General features: G+C 40.3%; 1 protein-coding gene across 7 annotated transcripts in view; it reads right to left on the bottom strand.

The window, feature by feature from the left end:
• Positions 1–15636, bottom strand: part of KIF21A (kinesin family member 21A) — an 863983-nt gene that overhangs the window by 511103 nt on the left and 337244 nt on the right. For 6 of the 7 annotated variants that reach the window (XM_086967225.1, XM_086967228.1, XM_086967231.1 and 3 more), the window contains exons 12-13: positions 9138–9225; positions 4312–4435 (exon numbers count right to left, since the gene is read on the bottom strand). In XM_086967225.1, the coding sequence (XP_086823351.1) occupies positions 4312–4435; positions 9138–9225 (212 nt within the window). Of the gene's footprint in view, positions 1–4311; positions 4436–9137; positions 9226–12554; positions 12594–15636 lie in introns of all 7 variants that reach the window. The other variant, XM_086967224.1, reaches the window with a different exon arrangement.

Raw genomic sequence — 15636 nt, 5'->3', positions numbered from 1 at the left:
CACGAGAGAGATCGACCCTTTGCTGCCCATACCTCGGAAAGTCAAATATCATATGCGCTTCAAAACATGGCTGTGAAGGTCATGGCTGAAAACCGTTCTTTAACAACGTCTCCTCTATGTAACGTGGGGCAACCGAGTCGTTTAGCACTTCATAATTAACCCTATCTTGATTAGACTAAACAATGTTCTATGCAAGTTTTTCCAAATCGCCGATCAGGATTCCCTGCACTCAGGAAGCACATGGAAGATGATCTCTGTATAACGTGCAACGTTTCTTAGAATTACATTCTGTTTGTAGATCAGTGTATGTTACATGTCTCATATTTTCAGCAAAGCTGAAGTCGCTTCCTGCTTGGATCAGTGAGTGGGTTCAAGACTTACTTCCTCTGGAGTGGTTATTCCCATTCCAAGAAACTATTATTGATATTTAAATTGCTGTCAGTAGCCCACTCCTTGGTGCAATGTCATGGTCCAGCATCATTCCTGAAACGCAAGGTTACTGAAATTCGCCGAAGATTACCACAAGTGGCAACAGAGAGCTGTGCTGAAATCAATTTTGGAATTCGTCCGCGATATCAGTTTTAAAACTGTGACCAATTTACCAAGATCAATTAAAATGTTTACAAATTGAGCAAGAAAGAGGAAACTACACAGAATTACATTTGGGGAGGGTCTTCATTATTTTTTAAAGCATTTACCACTATCAATAGTTTGAATGGCAGCTTAACAACATTATAGTGCAAGCAGGCAACCATGTTCAACTGCTGGCTCCTAACAGGGACTTGCAATTATATGAACATATGAACGTACATTGTGCATAAATAATTCTTTACATAAGGAAACTGCTTTAAAAGCTACAATTCTCTTCTTGAAAACAGCAGAACTAAGCAATGAAGAAGAACAAGTTACTTACCTTGGGTAAAGCTCTTTCTGGGGTATACTCTATCTAACCACAGAATCCCCACCTCCGAATAGCCCCCAGATTTTTAGACTGGATCTGGAAAATTTGTAGCAGTGCTCCCGCAAGCTAAAAGGTGGCACTGCGTGGCTATGTGCGGACTGCATACCGTTTTGCAAGTGATGGAGCAGACTTGCATAAGAACGCCGCCATTTGCATGCTGAGGTCCGTTCTCTTTTCTCTTTCTGTGCCCTCAGACGCAGAGTGTGCTGACAACTATTTTGGGACCTTTTTAGAGGCCACTCCAAAGAACAGGGGGGGTGGGTAGAGCAATGAAAAATCTGTGTTTAGACTATCCACCAGAAACAGCATTACCAAAGGTAACTTGTTTTTATGCTGAATTCTTCCAAAGATAGATTCCTACTTAAAATGGATTCCAAAGCAGTAGCTCCCAGAGAAAGCAAGTCTGTGGCATGGTCTCAGACCAAAAGGTCTTTCAGAACTGAGCAGACATGGAATCCTTCATGACGCCCATGTCACAGTGTGGCAGATTTCAAGGACAGGTCCCACTCACACCAACGCAATTGTAGCTGCTTTGGCGGAATACACTTTCAGACCTTGAAGGGGGGGCTGCTTCTTTGCCAGTACCAAGCAGATCTTAATGCAGGGCACTATTTGCCTTGACAGCGTCCTCTTCAGCACGGCATTTCCTCCTTTGCTCCTGAGAACCCCACAAAAAGTGAATTGTTCACCCGATGGACCCTGGTACAATCAATAAATAACTTAGAGCTCTTTTGTTGTCAAACCAACCTACTGAGCCTCTCCTTTTCCTTTAAGGGGCGAGGAGAAGCAAAGATAACTGGTAGAGCAATATATTGTCCAACCTGGAAAGGAGACACAACTTTTGGTAAGAAGGCCACCTGAGTCCGCAGCACCAATATGTCCTGGAAAACGTTGGTGTAGGCCAGTTGTCCTGAAAGTGCCTGCAGTTGACTTACGCAACAAGCTGATGTATTCGCAATAAGAAAGACAGACTTCAAGGTCAACATATGCAGAAAGAAGCTAAGAATAGGCTTGAAAGTCGAACATATGAGGAGTGTCAAGGCCACGTTAAGGTCCCACTGTGGTATCAGAAACCGTTTGGGATGGAACATGTGCGTCAAACCTTTAATAAACCTCATCACAAAAGGTGAGTTAAAAAAGGACAGTAGGTCCGGCCAATGTAAAAAGGCCTAAAGTGCTGACAAATAACCATTTACTGTGCCCACTGCAAGGCCTTACTGGGCTGAAGTCAAAACAAACAAAAAGACAGCTGACAGCTCTGCTTTTAAGGGGTCAGTGTCCCGGCCAACATACCAGGTTACAAACTGGTACCAGAACGGAGGGACTTTGTTAAGGGGTGCCTTGTGGCATGGATGACATCGACTGCTTCAGGCAACAAATCAAAAGCGGCCAATCACCACTGCTCAATCTCCAGGCATCGAGGTGTAAATTGCCTAGACTCCTAAAGTGGTAGCCTGATTGGAGGACCGATGCTCATATTCAGCAGTTCCAGGTTCCACACTACCACATTTCATCTCCCTAAATCAGACCAAGAATGCCCAAACCTCATGTCAACGCCTAGTTTCTTAAAAGGTTTGAAGGCTAAAACTTGTAACAAACTGGATTTTCCCCACCCCTGAAGTTACCAGTACCCCAGGTATTGGTAATTCCGAGATGGGGAGTTACCAGCCCATTTCCTGGGCAGCTTGTATAGAGGGCCCATGAAGGCCCTCTATACAAGCTGCAAAACTTCGATCCAAAACTGAGCAGCCACTTGCAGATCAATGAACACGCAAATCTATCATGGACTGACAATTATTTAGTGGTGCCTGGTATGGCATTAGTACATTTGCACACTTTTAGTATCTTGCGTTCTGATCCTGATGTCGGGTCTCCTTCCGTAAAACACAATATCTGAATCTACCCGAATGGAGCACATGCTTTCCTTCTCTCAGTGACTTCCCACTATGCCTTACACTCCAAGACATAGACATCTTCAAGGCAATATTCAGGAAAACTATCACAACTGTGAATTGTATTTTGTTCTAATACTGCATATGTACTTCTTTGCATTATATATAACACATCAGAGAAAGTACATATCAAGTGTGGGCTGCCTGGTGTTTCTTCTAGTGGCTATTTTGAACCTCTGAATTCTTTTGGCAGTTTCCTTCACTGTGCTCTTGCCCCGTCTCTTAGAGTGCACTCCACTTAAAGATTGTTCTTCTCTTAATATATCTAACAAAAAAGGCACCCACCATGAATTCTTTACTTATTCCACTGTGCCTTACCATACATGTTATCTTACTTCCAAGGTTTTCTTCTAGTGTACTAGAACATTTCCCTCATTTGCTCTTCGAAGAATGTCTGCATCTAATGATAAAAAGAGGTCATACTACATATGACATCAACATAGGCCTATGCCCTGCTTCTGAAGGCCGCAAGCACTGGCCTTTCCTTTGGAACACACGGGCTGGAGACGGGGCATAACCAAAGACCTTGACGTCAGAGCACGATCTGTAGATCTTTGCCTGTGGCCAAAGTCCAGTTCCTGCTCCCAGTGGCGTTCTGTGTTCAGCAGCATGCCTCATGCAGTGGGCTCACAGCCACACAGACTGGACGCCTAGCAATAGGCATAACCCAGTGAACTTAATGGGTAGAGCTGCTAATTGTATGACCCGGATCTTGTATCTGGAGCTTGCTAAGCAAGGCCCAACACTCGATTTAGTGAGCTTTGGAGTGTATGGTTTGAGAAACATCAACTATGTCAGACATGATCGTGAAAAGATAAGTGATGTCATCAATTATGTCGACAACAACATCATGTGAGGTTGAGTTGGGGGGCGGAGTTAAGGTTGTGGGGCAAATTTCAGGTGTTGTTTAGGTTTGATGTTGTAAAAGACACGGCACGATGCCAAGCTTTTTTTGGTCTGATTTCTTAAAACAAAACCCTAACTTAGACGTAAGTGTTTATTTCAATGAAGACTGACAGTAAGTAGGGATAAAATAAAAGGAGCGAACGGAAAGATACAGAAATTAGATTACAATGCAAAATCCGATATCAACCGGGTGACTAGGGCCCATGGTATAATGTAGAAGATGGGTCATGACTGGCGATCGGTTGGCAGAAGTGAGCATTCTCAAGCCTAAGAGGAAGAGGAGTAGGTGATCAAGATTTTCCAGGTACAATGATAACAAAAGCTGTGAGTGTTTCCACAAATAGCCTACTTCAACCAAATGAACAAACTTAACACCACATGCAATTTAGAAAAGGAAGCAAGGATAATGGAAAAGACTCAGCCATAGAACTCCACAATGAAAGGTTATAAAAATGTCAAAATAACCAATACAGTAGAAGTAGTAAACAGTACCTTTTTCATCAGATTCAGAATCTGAATCATCTGAGCTTTCAACAACTTCCAACTCATCATCCTCCTCTTCTTCTTCCTCCTCCTCCTCTTCCAGTTCATGCTCACTAAGTTCCTGGCATTCCTCCTTTAATATAAAAGGAAAAATAGATTATGAACATTTTCAAGTGTGAAGTTGTCCTTCAAGCCTCTAACACTTTAAATGTAATTAATCTTTTTAAAATGAATAAAAAAGAAACCAATTAAGCACACAAACGTAATCCACTTCTTAAATGTAAAAAAAGAGCAAGTTCTTTAACTTCAGTCATGCCCATACCTGGTACTTCATTTTACTTTGGATACCTCATTTTAGAGCATCTCCCAGGCACTAGACTGGTTTCATAGATTTCTCATAGCAGCTCTCTTGAGTCGCTAGGTGGCGGTGTTTGTCTCAGTGCTGACAACACGCCATCCTAGAAGTGACTAAGGGCCATCCCTGCGTGCTGATATCAGTTTTCTTGTCTTTGCCTTTTCCAGCCCTCAGACGCATAACGTGAAAAACTGCTGATAACAAAGCGCTGCATACTTACTTGGTATCTTTTTAAGTGTTAAAAAGAGGCCTCTTCACAAAATGGAGAGGTGAAAAGGCAGTAAGGAACCTGGGGTTTGATAGCATAGTCATCACAAGATGGAGTGATACCAAGGGTTCTTCAAATCGAGGCTTCTGACTGCGGATTCTTCACCTTAGAATAGATAGATATCAAAGAAGTACCTTCTGAAGGTACTGAATTGAGCGGGCCAAGTATCTTTCCCGCTGAACCTGGCTGTCTAAGTCTGCTCTGTGAACGTGATCACCAAAACCCACATTTGAGCCCAACAGATATCAAGGACAGGCATCCTTCACACCAAAGCAGGGGTAGCAGCCTTGACTCTAGTGGAATGGACTCGACATTCTGGGACCACTTCTTGGCCAGTGCATTGCAGATCTTTGAATCAGAGAACACCACAAAAAGTTAATCGGCCACTCAATGGTCTTTGGAAAGATCTATGTAAAAGCCTACAGCCCTGGGGTCCAACCGATGGAGTATCTCTTGTTTAGAGGCGTGGAGGGGAACAAAGATTGGGGTAGAGAGGATTGTCCAACATGGAAAGAAGTCACAACTTTGGTAAGAAGGCCATCAGAGCTATCTGCGCCAGTGTGTCTGGGCAAAAAACGGCGTAGGGCATTTGCACTGATAGTGACTACAGTTCAATCATTAGAAGAGATCACATAATCACAATGAGGATAGCACTCTTTAAAGTAAGAAGACACAGCAATCTGCTATGCAATGGCAAGGCGTACACAAGACGAACAGTAAGACCAAATAAGGTCACACTAAGGTATCGCAAATAGTTTGGGATGGAACCAGCGTGTCAAACTTTAAAGAAACCTCATTGAAGGTGATGAAAATAAGGCTGTTTGGCCCGACAAATGCAGTAAGACCATAGGGGCTAATACATCACTTTTTGCAATGCCCAATTCAAGGTTTTACTGAGCTAAAGACATAACATACACAAAAGGACATGCAAACGGGTCAGTATCCTGGGAACCATACCAGATTACAAACTTATCTAAGCACCCAGCATAGACTGATATTGTGGAGATGCTTCTGGTAGCGTAGATGGCATCTACCACCTCAGTTGGAAGAACAAAAGCCATTAACTGCTGCTTCTAAATCTCCCAGCATGTAAAAAAAAAAAAAATTACATGCTTATATAGCGCACGACTACCCGGAGGCATCTCAGCGCTTGCTTAGGGAACCCGTCCTGGTATTCCCCTGCTAGATAACCCAACAGGGCATCCGCCGGGTGAAAGCCAGGCATCCTGCCGCGAGGGGCCGTCGTGGATATTAAGCAAGCTATTGCCCAGAGCTGCAGAGTGTGAACTCATGATTCAAGTAAACACCGAAGCGAGAATTATCGAGTCCATGGACATATTGACTCAAGACCCTGCCGAGTCGGGAATTGAACCCTGGTCCCGGGCTGACCCTCTGCTTCAGGGTATGCCTCCTCTAACCAGTGAGCCACACTTCTCCATGTAGCAGTAAGTTGTGCGAAGTCTGATGGAAGATTCTGCTCTGCTGAGTGATAGGACAGGAGGATCCACCAAACTGATAGCCAGGTTGGAGGCAGGATGCTCATGCTCAGGAGTTCCATGTTCCGAACTCTCCTGTCCCTATCTGGGGCAACTAGGATGACTTGGGCCCGGTCCTTCTTGATTTCTTCAGAACACAGGATTTGAGAGGCAACAGCTGGAAGGCGTACATGAGTCCTTTGCTCCTTTCCAGTAGAAAAGCGCTTCCTAATTAGTGTCCTAGCGGAAACTCAAAAGCGGAAAATCAAACTCAAAATCGTTGATACGGAGTGTTCTAGATAATGGCAAAAATTATCTAGACAGGGTTTTCCCTGGTGTTTGGAGAGATCCTGCGGCCCTTTGGGATGCAGACGTCAATCTGCCCAACAACACTAGCTCAATTCGTCCACTCTCTGGCATTCAGGGAGCCTGCTTGGGGGCTCCTGCTCAGAAAAATGTTCTGGTGCTCTTGTCACCTCCAGAGACACAATACTTCCTGGCACAGGACCCAGGACACCACCACAACCTGTTTGTTGCAGTAACACTTGTTGGTGGGGTGCAAGTAAGATCCTGCACCAGATTCCCTTTGCTGGACGGCAGGAAGGTCTTCAGAGCCAGATAAATGGCCTGCATCTCCAGTAATGTGATATGGACTCTGCTTCGTAGGGGCTCCAAGGGCTAATCCAATTCCGTTTCAGGCAAAATGTTTAAACCACTGGGATTCTGAAGGTGGAGTTGAGAAAGCATCAGTATAATGATAGGAGAGTAAATTGTCCACCTTTTCATCATCTTCAATGTGGAGAACATGTTCCAGCCCCTGGAAAACATCAGTCAGAAATGAAAATGGATTCCAACCTGGGATAGTACTTCTGACAAGGCAAGTGGGCAATAGGGGAATTCTCCTGAGCTTTAGCCTGCACATGCGTTATTTCATAGCATGTCATTGAAGTCGATTCTGGATCCAACAGTGGAATGTGCACAGACGCTAGAACTGATTCCAAGCTGGACATAACCAGCTGTGCCTGTGGCAAAGGAACTGAGACTCAGACAGGAGGCGGCAGAAGCCCAAGCTGAGGTCAAACTGAGTCAGTTGGCACTGGGAAGACCTGCTGAAGAAAATCCAGCTAAAGGTCATAAAGGATCCAAGGGGTCCGAAGGCATGCCAGAGAGACTCAGAACTGTCTGAAACAACTGCAGCATTACCTTCATGAATGCCTTAATTTGCTGCAGAGTCGACTATGTCCATAGAAATCGGGTCACATCAGCTCCTACCTCAGAATGGGATCTCAATCCCTGTACCTAGAGCGACGGGTAAGAGTAGAAACCCACTTTTGCTGGCGTCAAGACTTGTTTTTTTACTTTGTCATGGACTTATCAAAGAAAGGCTATCAGAACCGTCATAAGAACTTTGAGCAGGTCTGGCCTTGATTCTCGAGCTCTGCAAGGTAAATCTTGGCTTTGTGCTCCCTGATGACCTTTAGATGTATCAGTCAACATCTGGCTTAGGACTTGAACTTATGTCTCGAGCCAAGCCACGTCATGTTTGTCAGTGACCAGAATCTGCTTCAGAGAGGAGTAGCACAGCTTAAATCCAGAAGTGTTAGGGCAAAATCTCTGCCCTTCTTAAAATCAGAATTGGATAAAATTCCGTATAATACCAAAAAGTTGGGAGTTGAGCTCTGGTGCATAGAAGAACTGATATCAGTGTGCAGGAATTGAACCTCTATAAGGCTCCGTGTCTGGATTTGGGTCTCGCAATTACTTTTTGAGATAAATTTGAAAACTTTGTCCTGTAGAAGGTGAAGAAATAGTAATTGTTCACTGAAGCGCCGCGTCGACAGTTCTTCGTAAAAGTTTCTTTTATATTCATTGTGTAATACATTTTTCATATGTACATGTTTTGTGACTTCTCTATGAGAAGATGGTTTTAACTTATTGAGAAATTGTTTGTAATTCTCAAATACGTATTTTTACAAATAAATAATTCATAGTACAATTTAAGTTGCTATTAATTCATTAATTTTAATTTGTTCAATACGTCACAGCAGGAGAAAATGGTTCTTGATATATTGTTTGTTTTTTATCAGATTTGTTTTTTCCCAGATTTATGGTACAAAGGGTATATAGCACATTATCCATTCATAACCTTGCTCCATGATACTGGGGGTGTTTACTTAAAGTATAGTCTTGTGGAAAGGGACATTTTGTGTTTTCTTGACAATTATTTAAAATACCAGTAATGGAAAAATATTGCTTTTGACACTAAGTGATGTGATGAAGACATCAAAGATTGGGGACCTTTCACTGGAGCGGTGGGCAATTTGTCAATGTGAAAATATGATTCTCATCATTTCTCTTTGAAATTATTTTCAGACCAAAAAATGAAATCAGACAGCTGCACTTTCGATTAAGTTTTGCTTTGTCTTGCCGATTAGCTTTGGGTGACCTGATATTCAAGATATTTAGTCTAAAATAATTTTTGTCAAGTTCTTAACATTTAATCCTCATATGACAGAAGGTGCCACAATCCACATAATTCTAGGTAAGATATGACTCAATTACGCACAATTAAGTTTGTCAAAGTGAGATTTAAATATTTACTTGAATATCATTAATTAGGAAACATCATCTACAATAATTAATGGTTAAAATACAAAATAAATCCGGCCTTAACATTATATATTAAGCGGTTCCAATAGTCTCATATGAGAGTAAATGTTGTCTCTTTTTCACTTACAACCATCAAGTCACGGTTTTTTCTTTCAGAAATTCCTTTTTCCTCAGATTTTTCTTGCTCTGTATCTGTATTATCATCTTTCACAACACTAAAAGAAACATAAATGCAACACTTACAATTTCATAAATGCTAATACATTTCAATATTACCATGTTTCTTAAATGTATTTAAATTGTTATAAAACCTAGTTTCTGCTTAGAATACAAAAAAAGAGTATTATAAAAGACTGATCAAAGCAGTCATTTTTTTCTGAATGTAGTTCTGTCAATATTGACGTTATTGAGAATATTTCTCTCACCATTAATGATAAAAGGAATCATAAAATCTAATTAAGGATGCATTAGACTGCCAACACAAATACAAATTCTAAGATAAAAAAACAACTTTATCAAACAGAAAGTACAAATAATGAAAAATGCAACTGAGAATAAAAGATTACGGGCCTCATTTAGACTTTGGCCAACTACGGCCTGCAATATTTAGAGATATCTGCTGGATTAGCAGAGATCTCTGTGGCTCGAATTGAACCACTGCCACGGCTCCTCTAAAGGTACTGAAAGTTTGCTGAGCAGCCGCCATGTTTTGAATGGCTGCCAGGTTTTATACGGCTGCTCACTGAACTATTTTGCTTTTGCAATTAAACGCCCAGAGTGGGAGCTTGTTTTTCAAAAACAAAATACTAAAGACCCTGGGAGTTTTCTCTCAGGATGTGGGTCATTTGTATTTGTCTCTGTTCTGGACAGCTAGAAAAAAAAATACATCAGGTGCTAAATCTCTGAATCACAAGTACGCAAACTAGTTCATGCAATGACTTAAGGATGCCAAGTACGAGGAACAGGTTGCCAGTAGTAAAAAGAACAGCAATTCCTAAATACAATCTAAAAAAGATTAATAGAAAACAATGAAAGAACCAACTTTCAATTCCCTTTGCGTCCTCTACTGCCATGTTTACTCTGCTGTATACTACATGAAAAGTTAAAGTGTCTTGACAAAACTACCAAACAAGAATAGGATATCTAAAACATCTTGTCAAAACAGTGAGGAAGAAAGCATTGTGCACCACTAAGAAGAGACTGTTAGAATCTAATTCATGTACAAATGAAAATCTCATTGTTTGTGTACCAATATTTAGGCCGTGCACAACCAAGTTGAACACACTGATTTTAAGCAAACAAGATCTACCAAAGAAAGAACCAGAAAGAATGAAAACAGCTATTTTTCTATTCGAAGAGAATAAGAACTTGAAATATTCCCCAGCAAGGTCAGCCGGACAAACAAGATTACATGCACAAAATTAACAGAGCTAGTAGACCTCCAATTCTGATATGTACAGAATGCCTATTAGTTAGCAAAAGCATGACATTTATAGGCAGTGACGTTCAGGTAAAATAAATTCGTTTTTCACAATCAACCATATTTTATGTTACTTATGCAATGAAGTACCACCATCACCTATTTACCATAAGCAAGAAAAGAATTGGAAAACATGTCTACATCATTCGGTGCAATGAGTAAACAAGTCTCCCACTGTTAGAACATTTCATAGCCTAAAGAGCCCATTCTAATTATGAATTAATTTTTAACTGCAATGAAACCTATCAAAGAAGAGGGGTCAGTCATTTAACTGTGCGGGTTACACAAAAAAACTTTCCACAAAACTTTAACAGCAAGAGAGAAGTATGTGACAAGATTTCGCATCAAGGGAAATACAGCACTTGTGTGCTACATTGTTTGTTTGCAGAGATAGAGCCTGCTACCTGTACCATGCATGAAAATAACACCTTGTCACATGAATACTCTGAGTTCTATTCGAGTGTGCTTTCTACTTTAAATTATTGCTAATACAATAACCATGACATAATTGTGGGAAATGTCAAAAACCTAAGCAGATGTGTTATGCAGAAATATTGAATACAAAAAGGTCCTGGTTGCAACATTAAGGTTGAAGAGGAGCACCAGCTCCATGAACCATAGAGACCACTACTGCCCCTTATACGCATTTTACCAAAGTTATCATAATATTGCCTAAAACATACGCTTTCTAGTGATATAGAGTTACAAGGTTACCTTATATGTTTTGCCCAGTTGGAAAGTGGGAAAAGTGAAACAGGCCCAAGAATCTACAGTGCCATATGACCACTGCACATTCCCGGAAAAATTTTGCCCATCAAATAGAAAGAACATTCACATACTAAATTTGTCCAGCTCAGACTAAATACCTCTCTCTTTCTCACACTGCCACACACTTTTTTCTCTCCCTCTCGCTCACAATTGCTACCACATGTCCATTCCATCACATAACCATAATAGTCCTAGATACGAAAGCAGTCTTCCAAAACAAATGTGGCCTAGAGATATTACTTTAAATTGGGAATCTGCTGAAATGTAGTTTATAAAACATTAAATTGTCCATACTAAAACCCTTCATCATCATTTGTAAACAATATAAGCATTTCAAAATACATTTATGAACACTGGCAATGTATTATAGTGATCATCTAACAACATTATTAATAGATCGGTGACAATCAAAATAACTCTTTACACAATGGTAGCAATAAATTATCCTTATATAGAAAGAAATTGACACATTCCCACTACAGGATGTGCACGTTTTGAATCCCTATGTTCATGATCCTTTTCAGGAGTGGTTACTACAATTACAATAAGAATTCATTACTTTTAGCATAAAATGCAAAGTATAATATTACTGAAGGCTGTACTGTATGAACTCTGGAAAAAAAGGCAACTCTGTTTCAGCTCAAGCACGGCATTCCAAAAGCTATGATTCAAATGGTTCAAAAGGTTCATGCACAATTACTTTAAAAAAAAAATACAGTCACTTTTTATAAGAATATTCTCACAGGTTATGTTTTGCATCAAGTCAATAGTCTTTATGAATATGCGGTTGCCCATATTTAAAAAATTACTTTAACGGACAGACCAGAAATGTAATAAGCAACAAAATATTTACTCAATATTCTTCTTACTGTCATTTCTAAAAATGATCAGCCTTCTCATCAAAATGAACTTTTTGACATCCCTGTAGTAAATGGAGATAGTGGACGTATTAAAACATTTTTCATTTTATCAGGTCTGTTTCTCTTTGGTAAGTTACAGAACAGACTGATAGTTTATTTTTTCTTTAGGAAATTCGTGTTTGAGCCAGAGTACAGCACTTCTTAATGCACAACTACTACGTTTAACAAACTAAAAATCAAATATAGTTAATGTTAAAAGAAAACAAAATAATCTAATAAGTACCCTTTAGAAATAAAATAGTTAATTTATAAAAATATAAGAAGCTAAGTACAGGTTGCCTAGGATCAAATTTATTATCAAGTTATTGTGTGTATTGTATTGTAACTATTGGTTAATTGATAGCTTAGTTTAAAATAACCTGAAAAATATTCCAACCTTCTTTCTTCGCGATTGCTTTCTTCAAGCTGCAGTAGCCTTCAAAAGCAGGTGTACAGTTTTGGAAAGTCAAGTCAATGAACAGCACACCCAACAAATCGAGGAAGCGATAAAAAGTTAAAAATTATGTATCAGCTTTGTGACTAAAAACAGCACAAAATATACTATCAAGAGACTGTTTGAAATAAAACATTTTACAATATTTGTAGGTAACTTTGGAGGCATGATCAAACACTACCTTGTTAAGTTTATGTAATAATAATCAGTAAATCCTAAACAAACTGAAAATAAACTCTCTTCAAATTATCTTCAAATTGAGGGCAGTGAAATCTAGCGGCAAGACAATAGGCAATACATGGTCAAACTGGAACTGTGCATATAGAAAAGAACAAAACACAGAATTGTCAGTGAAAAATATTACTTACTTGTAACCATACATTTGTGGTTTGCTTCTATTATAGATTAAAATAATGTGCATAGTCCAGTCATCTACTTTTGGGATAGATAAAGTAAAGGTTTTTCTTCCAAGTATTTATTCATTCATAAGGAATGGCAAGAAGGGCACATCCCTATGTCACTGCCACTCCCAAGAGGAATTCAACTGCCTTCACCCCACAGTTTTTACAATGCATGTCTTCACCACACAATTATATGTATTACTATGGAAATGTTCTTTCCCACACATTATTTTTACCATGCGTTTTTAATTTATGTCTTTTTTTAACTTATCTTTTCTCAAAATATTAAATGGGTTTGTTTTATGTGTTCTTAAAATAACTGTTCTACTTGAAGAATAAAGAAATGTCCATACCAAGATACATCCTAAGTCTACTAAAGGTGGTAAATAAAGTTATTCAATGTATAACCCAAAAATACAAATTTAGTCATAAAAAATTTCCTTTCAAATGTACATTTTATTTTTTTGAATATTTAATATTTTCATGTTTATGCACAAACCAATTAAGGCAATACAGTCACGTACAACATGCGCCATTACCCACATATATCTGTAAAGAGTACATAATGCCACATTAAATTGTATGATGCACATCTTAAGCCACACAGTTACATAGAAACGGTACACATTAAGCATGTCAAAACATTGCTTATATTGAGTCTGACAGGCAGTCAGGCCAGATTTTGTACCAGGGCAGCCCTTTTTGGGCCGCAGCCCACAGTAGGCTCTCCACCACCCTTAGATTTTGTCAAACTTACGGGGACAGCCTCAGCTACAGTAGGTCACTTTCTCTGCTGCCATACAGAGGTCCATACCCCTTCGCCATTCGAGTATGGAAGGTATCTCTGGAGCTCCGCAGTGCTTAGCCACATCTTTTGGTCACCACTAAGCCCAGGGAGCTAAAGAGAGGTTTAAAGCATGGAACATCAACATGGTTCGGAATCCCCAACAAAACATACCACGGTTTGAGCGGGAGTGAAACATCACAAATGCCAGAGAGTTCCTGGATGATAGCTTTCCAGTAGGTTTATATATGGGGGCACTCCCAAATTTCATGCATAAAGAACCCTATAGCTTAGACACATAGGAAGCAATTCGGAGTAGGTACTCTCCATATGATACGTAATCTACGACGGTCATAGTAAACCCTATGGAGTATTTTGAATTGTATCAGGCATAGGCACGACTTGGGTGCATCAACGTCTCCTCCAAATCTATGTCTTCTAGTTCACCCACTTCTCACTGCCACCTCTCTCGTAGCTGGCTCAGGGTGTCAGGTATATTATAATTAATCATTCTATATGTGGCGGAGACTGCGCCCCTTCCCAGTTCTTCCATTAATATTCCCTTGAGTTGGGCATATTAGGTATCTCCACCCCCTCAGCCCGCCAGGCATGTCGCAGCTGCATGTACTTTAAAAATTGGGTTGGGTGTAGATGGTATTGCCTTTGTGCCGAGGTGAAGGGCACAATATTCTCTTTCTCGCGGATATCTCCCACCTTGGAATTACCCATGGTATCCCATGTCCCAAATCCCCGCAGCTTTGCTACCTCTTGCAGCCATGTCCCTTTTCAAAGTGGTGTATCTCTAGTGATCTTGTGGGCACAACTGAGTGCCTTTGTAGCCTTGCCCCAGACTGTCAGTGAGACCTATATTGCCAGTGGTAGTGTCTGGGATCCTTTCCCTCCATATAGATAGTGTAGGTGCGATTTGTGTTCTAGCAGAGCATGCTCAAGCCTAAATATCGGGTGGTCACGCTGGGCCATAAATCCAGTTAATGTTTATCCCGTGGGCCATCCAATAGCACCGCTCTATATCCAGGAGCGCAAGCCCACCATTATATTGGGTATGCTGTAATGTTTTAAGCATTCATATTGGGTGCCCCCATCCCACAGTAGGGTCCTCAAGTCCATGCTTTTCTTGGTAAATACCATCTCCGAAACTGGACAGCATGTATTCTGGACCACATATAGTAGTTTGTGGAGTGTAATAATTTCAAATAAGGCTGCCCACCCAATCAGGGAGAGAGGTAGGCCCCTCCATTTTTCGACATCAGCCTGAAAGTCTGACAGCACCCGTCCTTCATTACAAATGGAGCAAAGCTTTGTTCGTGAGGTAATATATATCCCCAGATATTTAAGGCTGTCATCCATCACCTGAAGTCCTCGTGGTAGCAGCAGTATTTTTAGTACATCTTGCTGAGTATAGAGCAGTGATTTATCCCAATTAATTTTGCCCGAGTGGGCCCCGTATTCCCCTAGTAGCTGAAAGAGCAGCAGAATGGTATTCGCTGGGTCTGTTATGTATACGAGAATATTGTCAGCGTAAAACAATATTTTCTCTTCTATCTCATCAGTTGCAGAGATTCAGACCTCCCCACCCCCCACTCTAGGGGGCAACCTCACCACACATTTCAAACACCTTTTTAACTTCTAGGGAGAGGAAGAAGTGGTGTTGAACAGTTGTGAGCTTAATATTTAAGCCAAAAAACCCAAGGGAACCAATTAGATGATTATTGTGACATGTAAACAAAATTGATGGAAACAAAACATACTGTTTATATTCAAAATAGTTTGTGATTTATTTAAATATTTTCTTCATTTTGGTGAGAATTTCATTTATAAA

Source organism: Lissotriton vulgaris, chromosome 1_1, assembly GCF_964263255.1.
Source record: "Lissotriton vulgaris chromosome 1_1, aLisVul1.2, whole genome shotgun sequence".
In the NCBI taxonomy this organism is placed as follows: domain Eukaryota; kingdom Metazoa; phylum Chordata; class Amphibia; order Caudata; family Salamandridae; genus Lissotriton; species Lissotriton vulgaris.
Note: the sequence above shows the minus strand (reverse complement) of the source record. Positions and strands in the feature narration are given on the sequence as shown.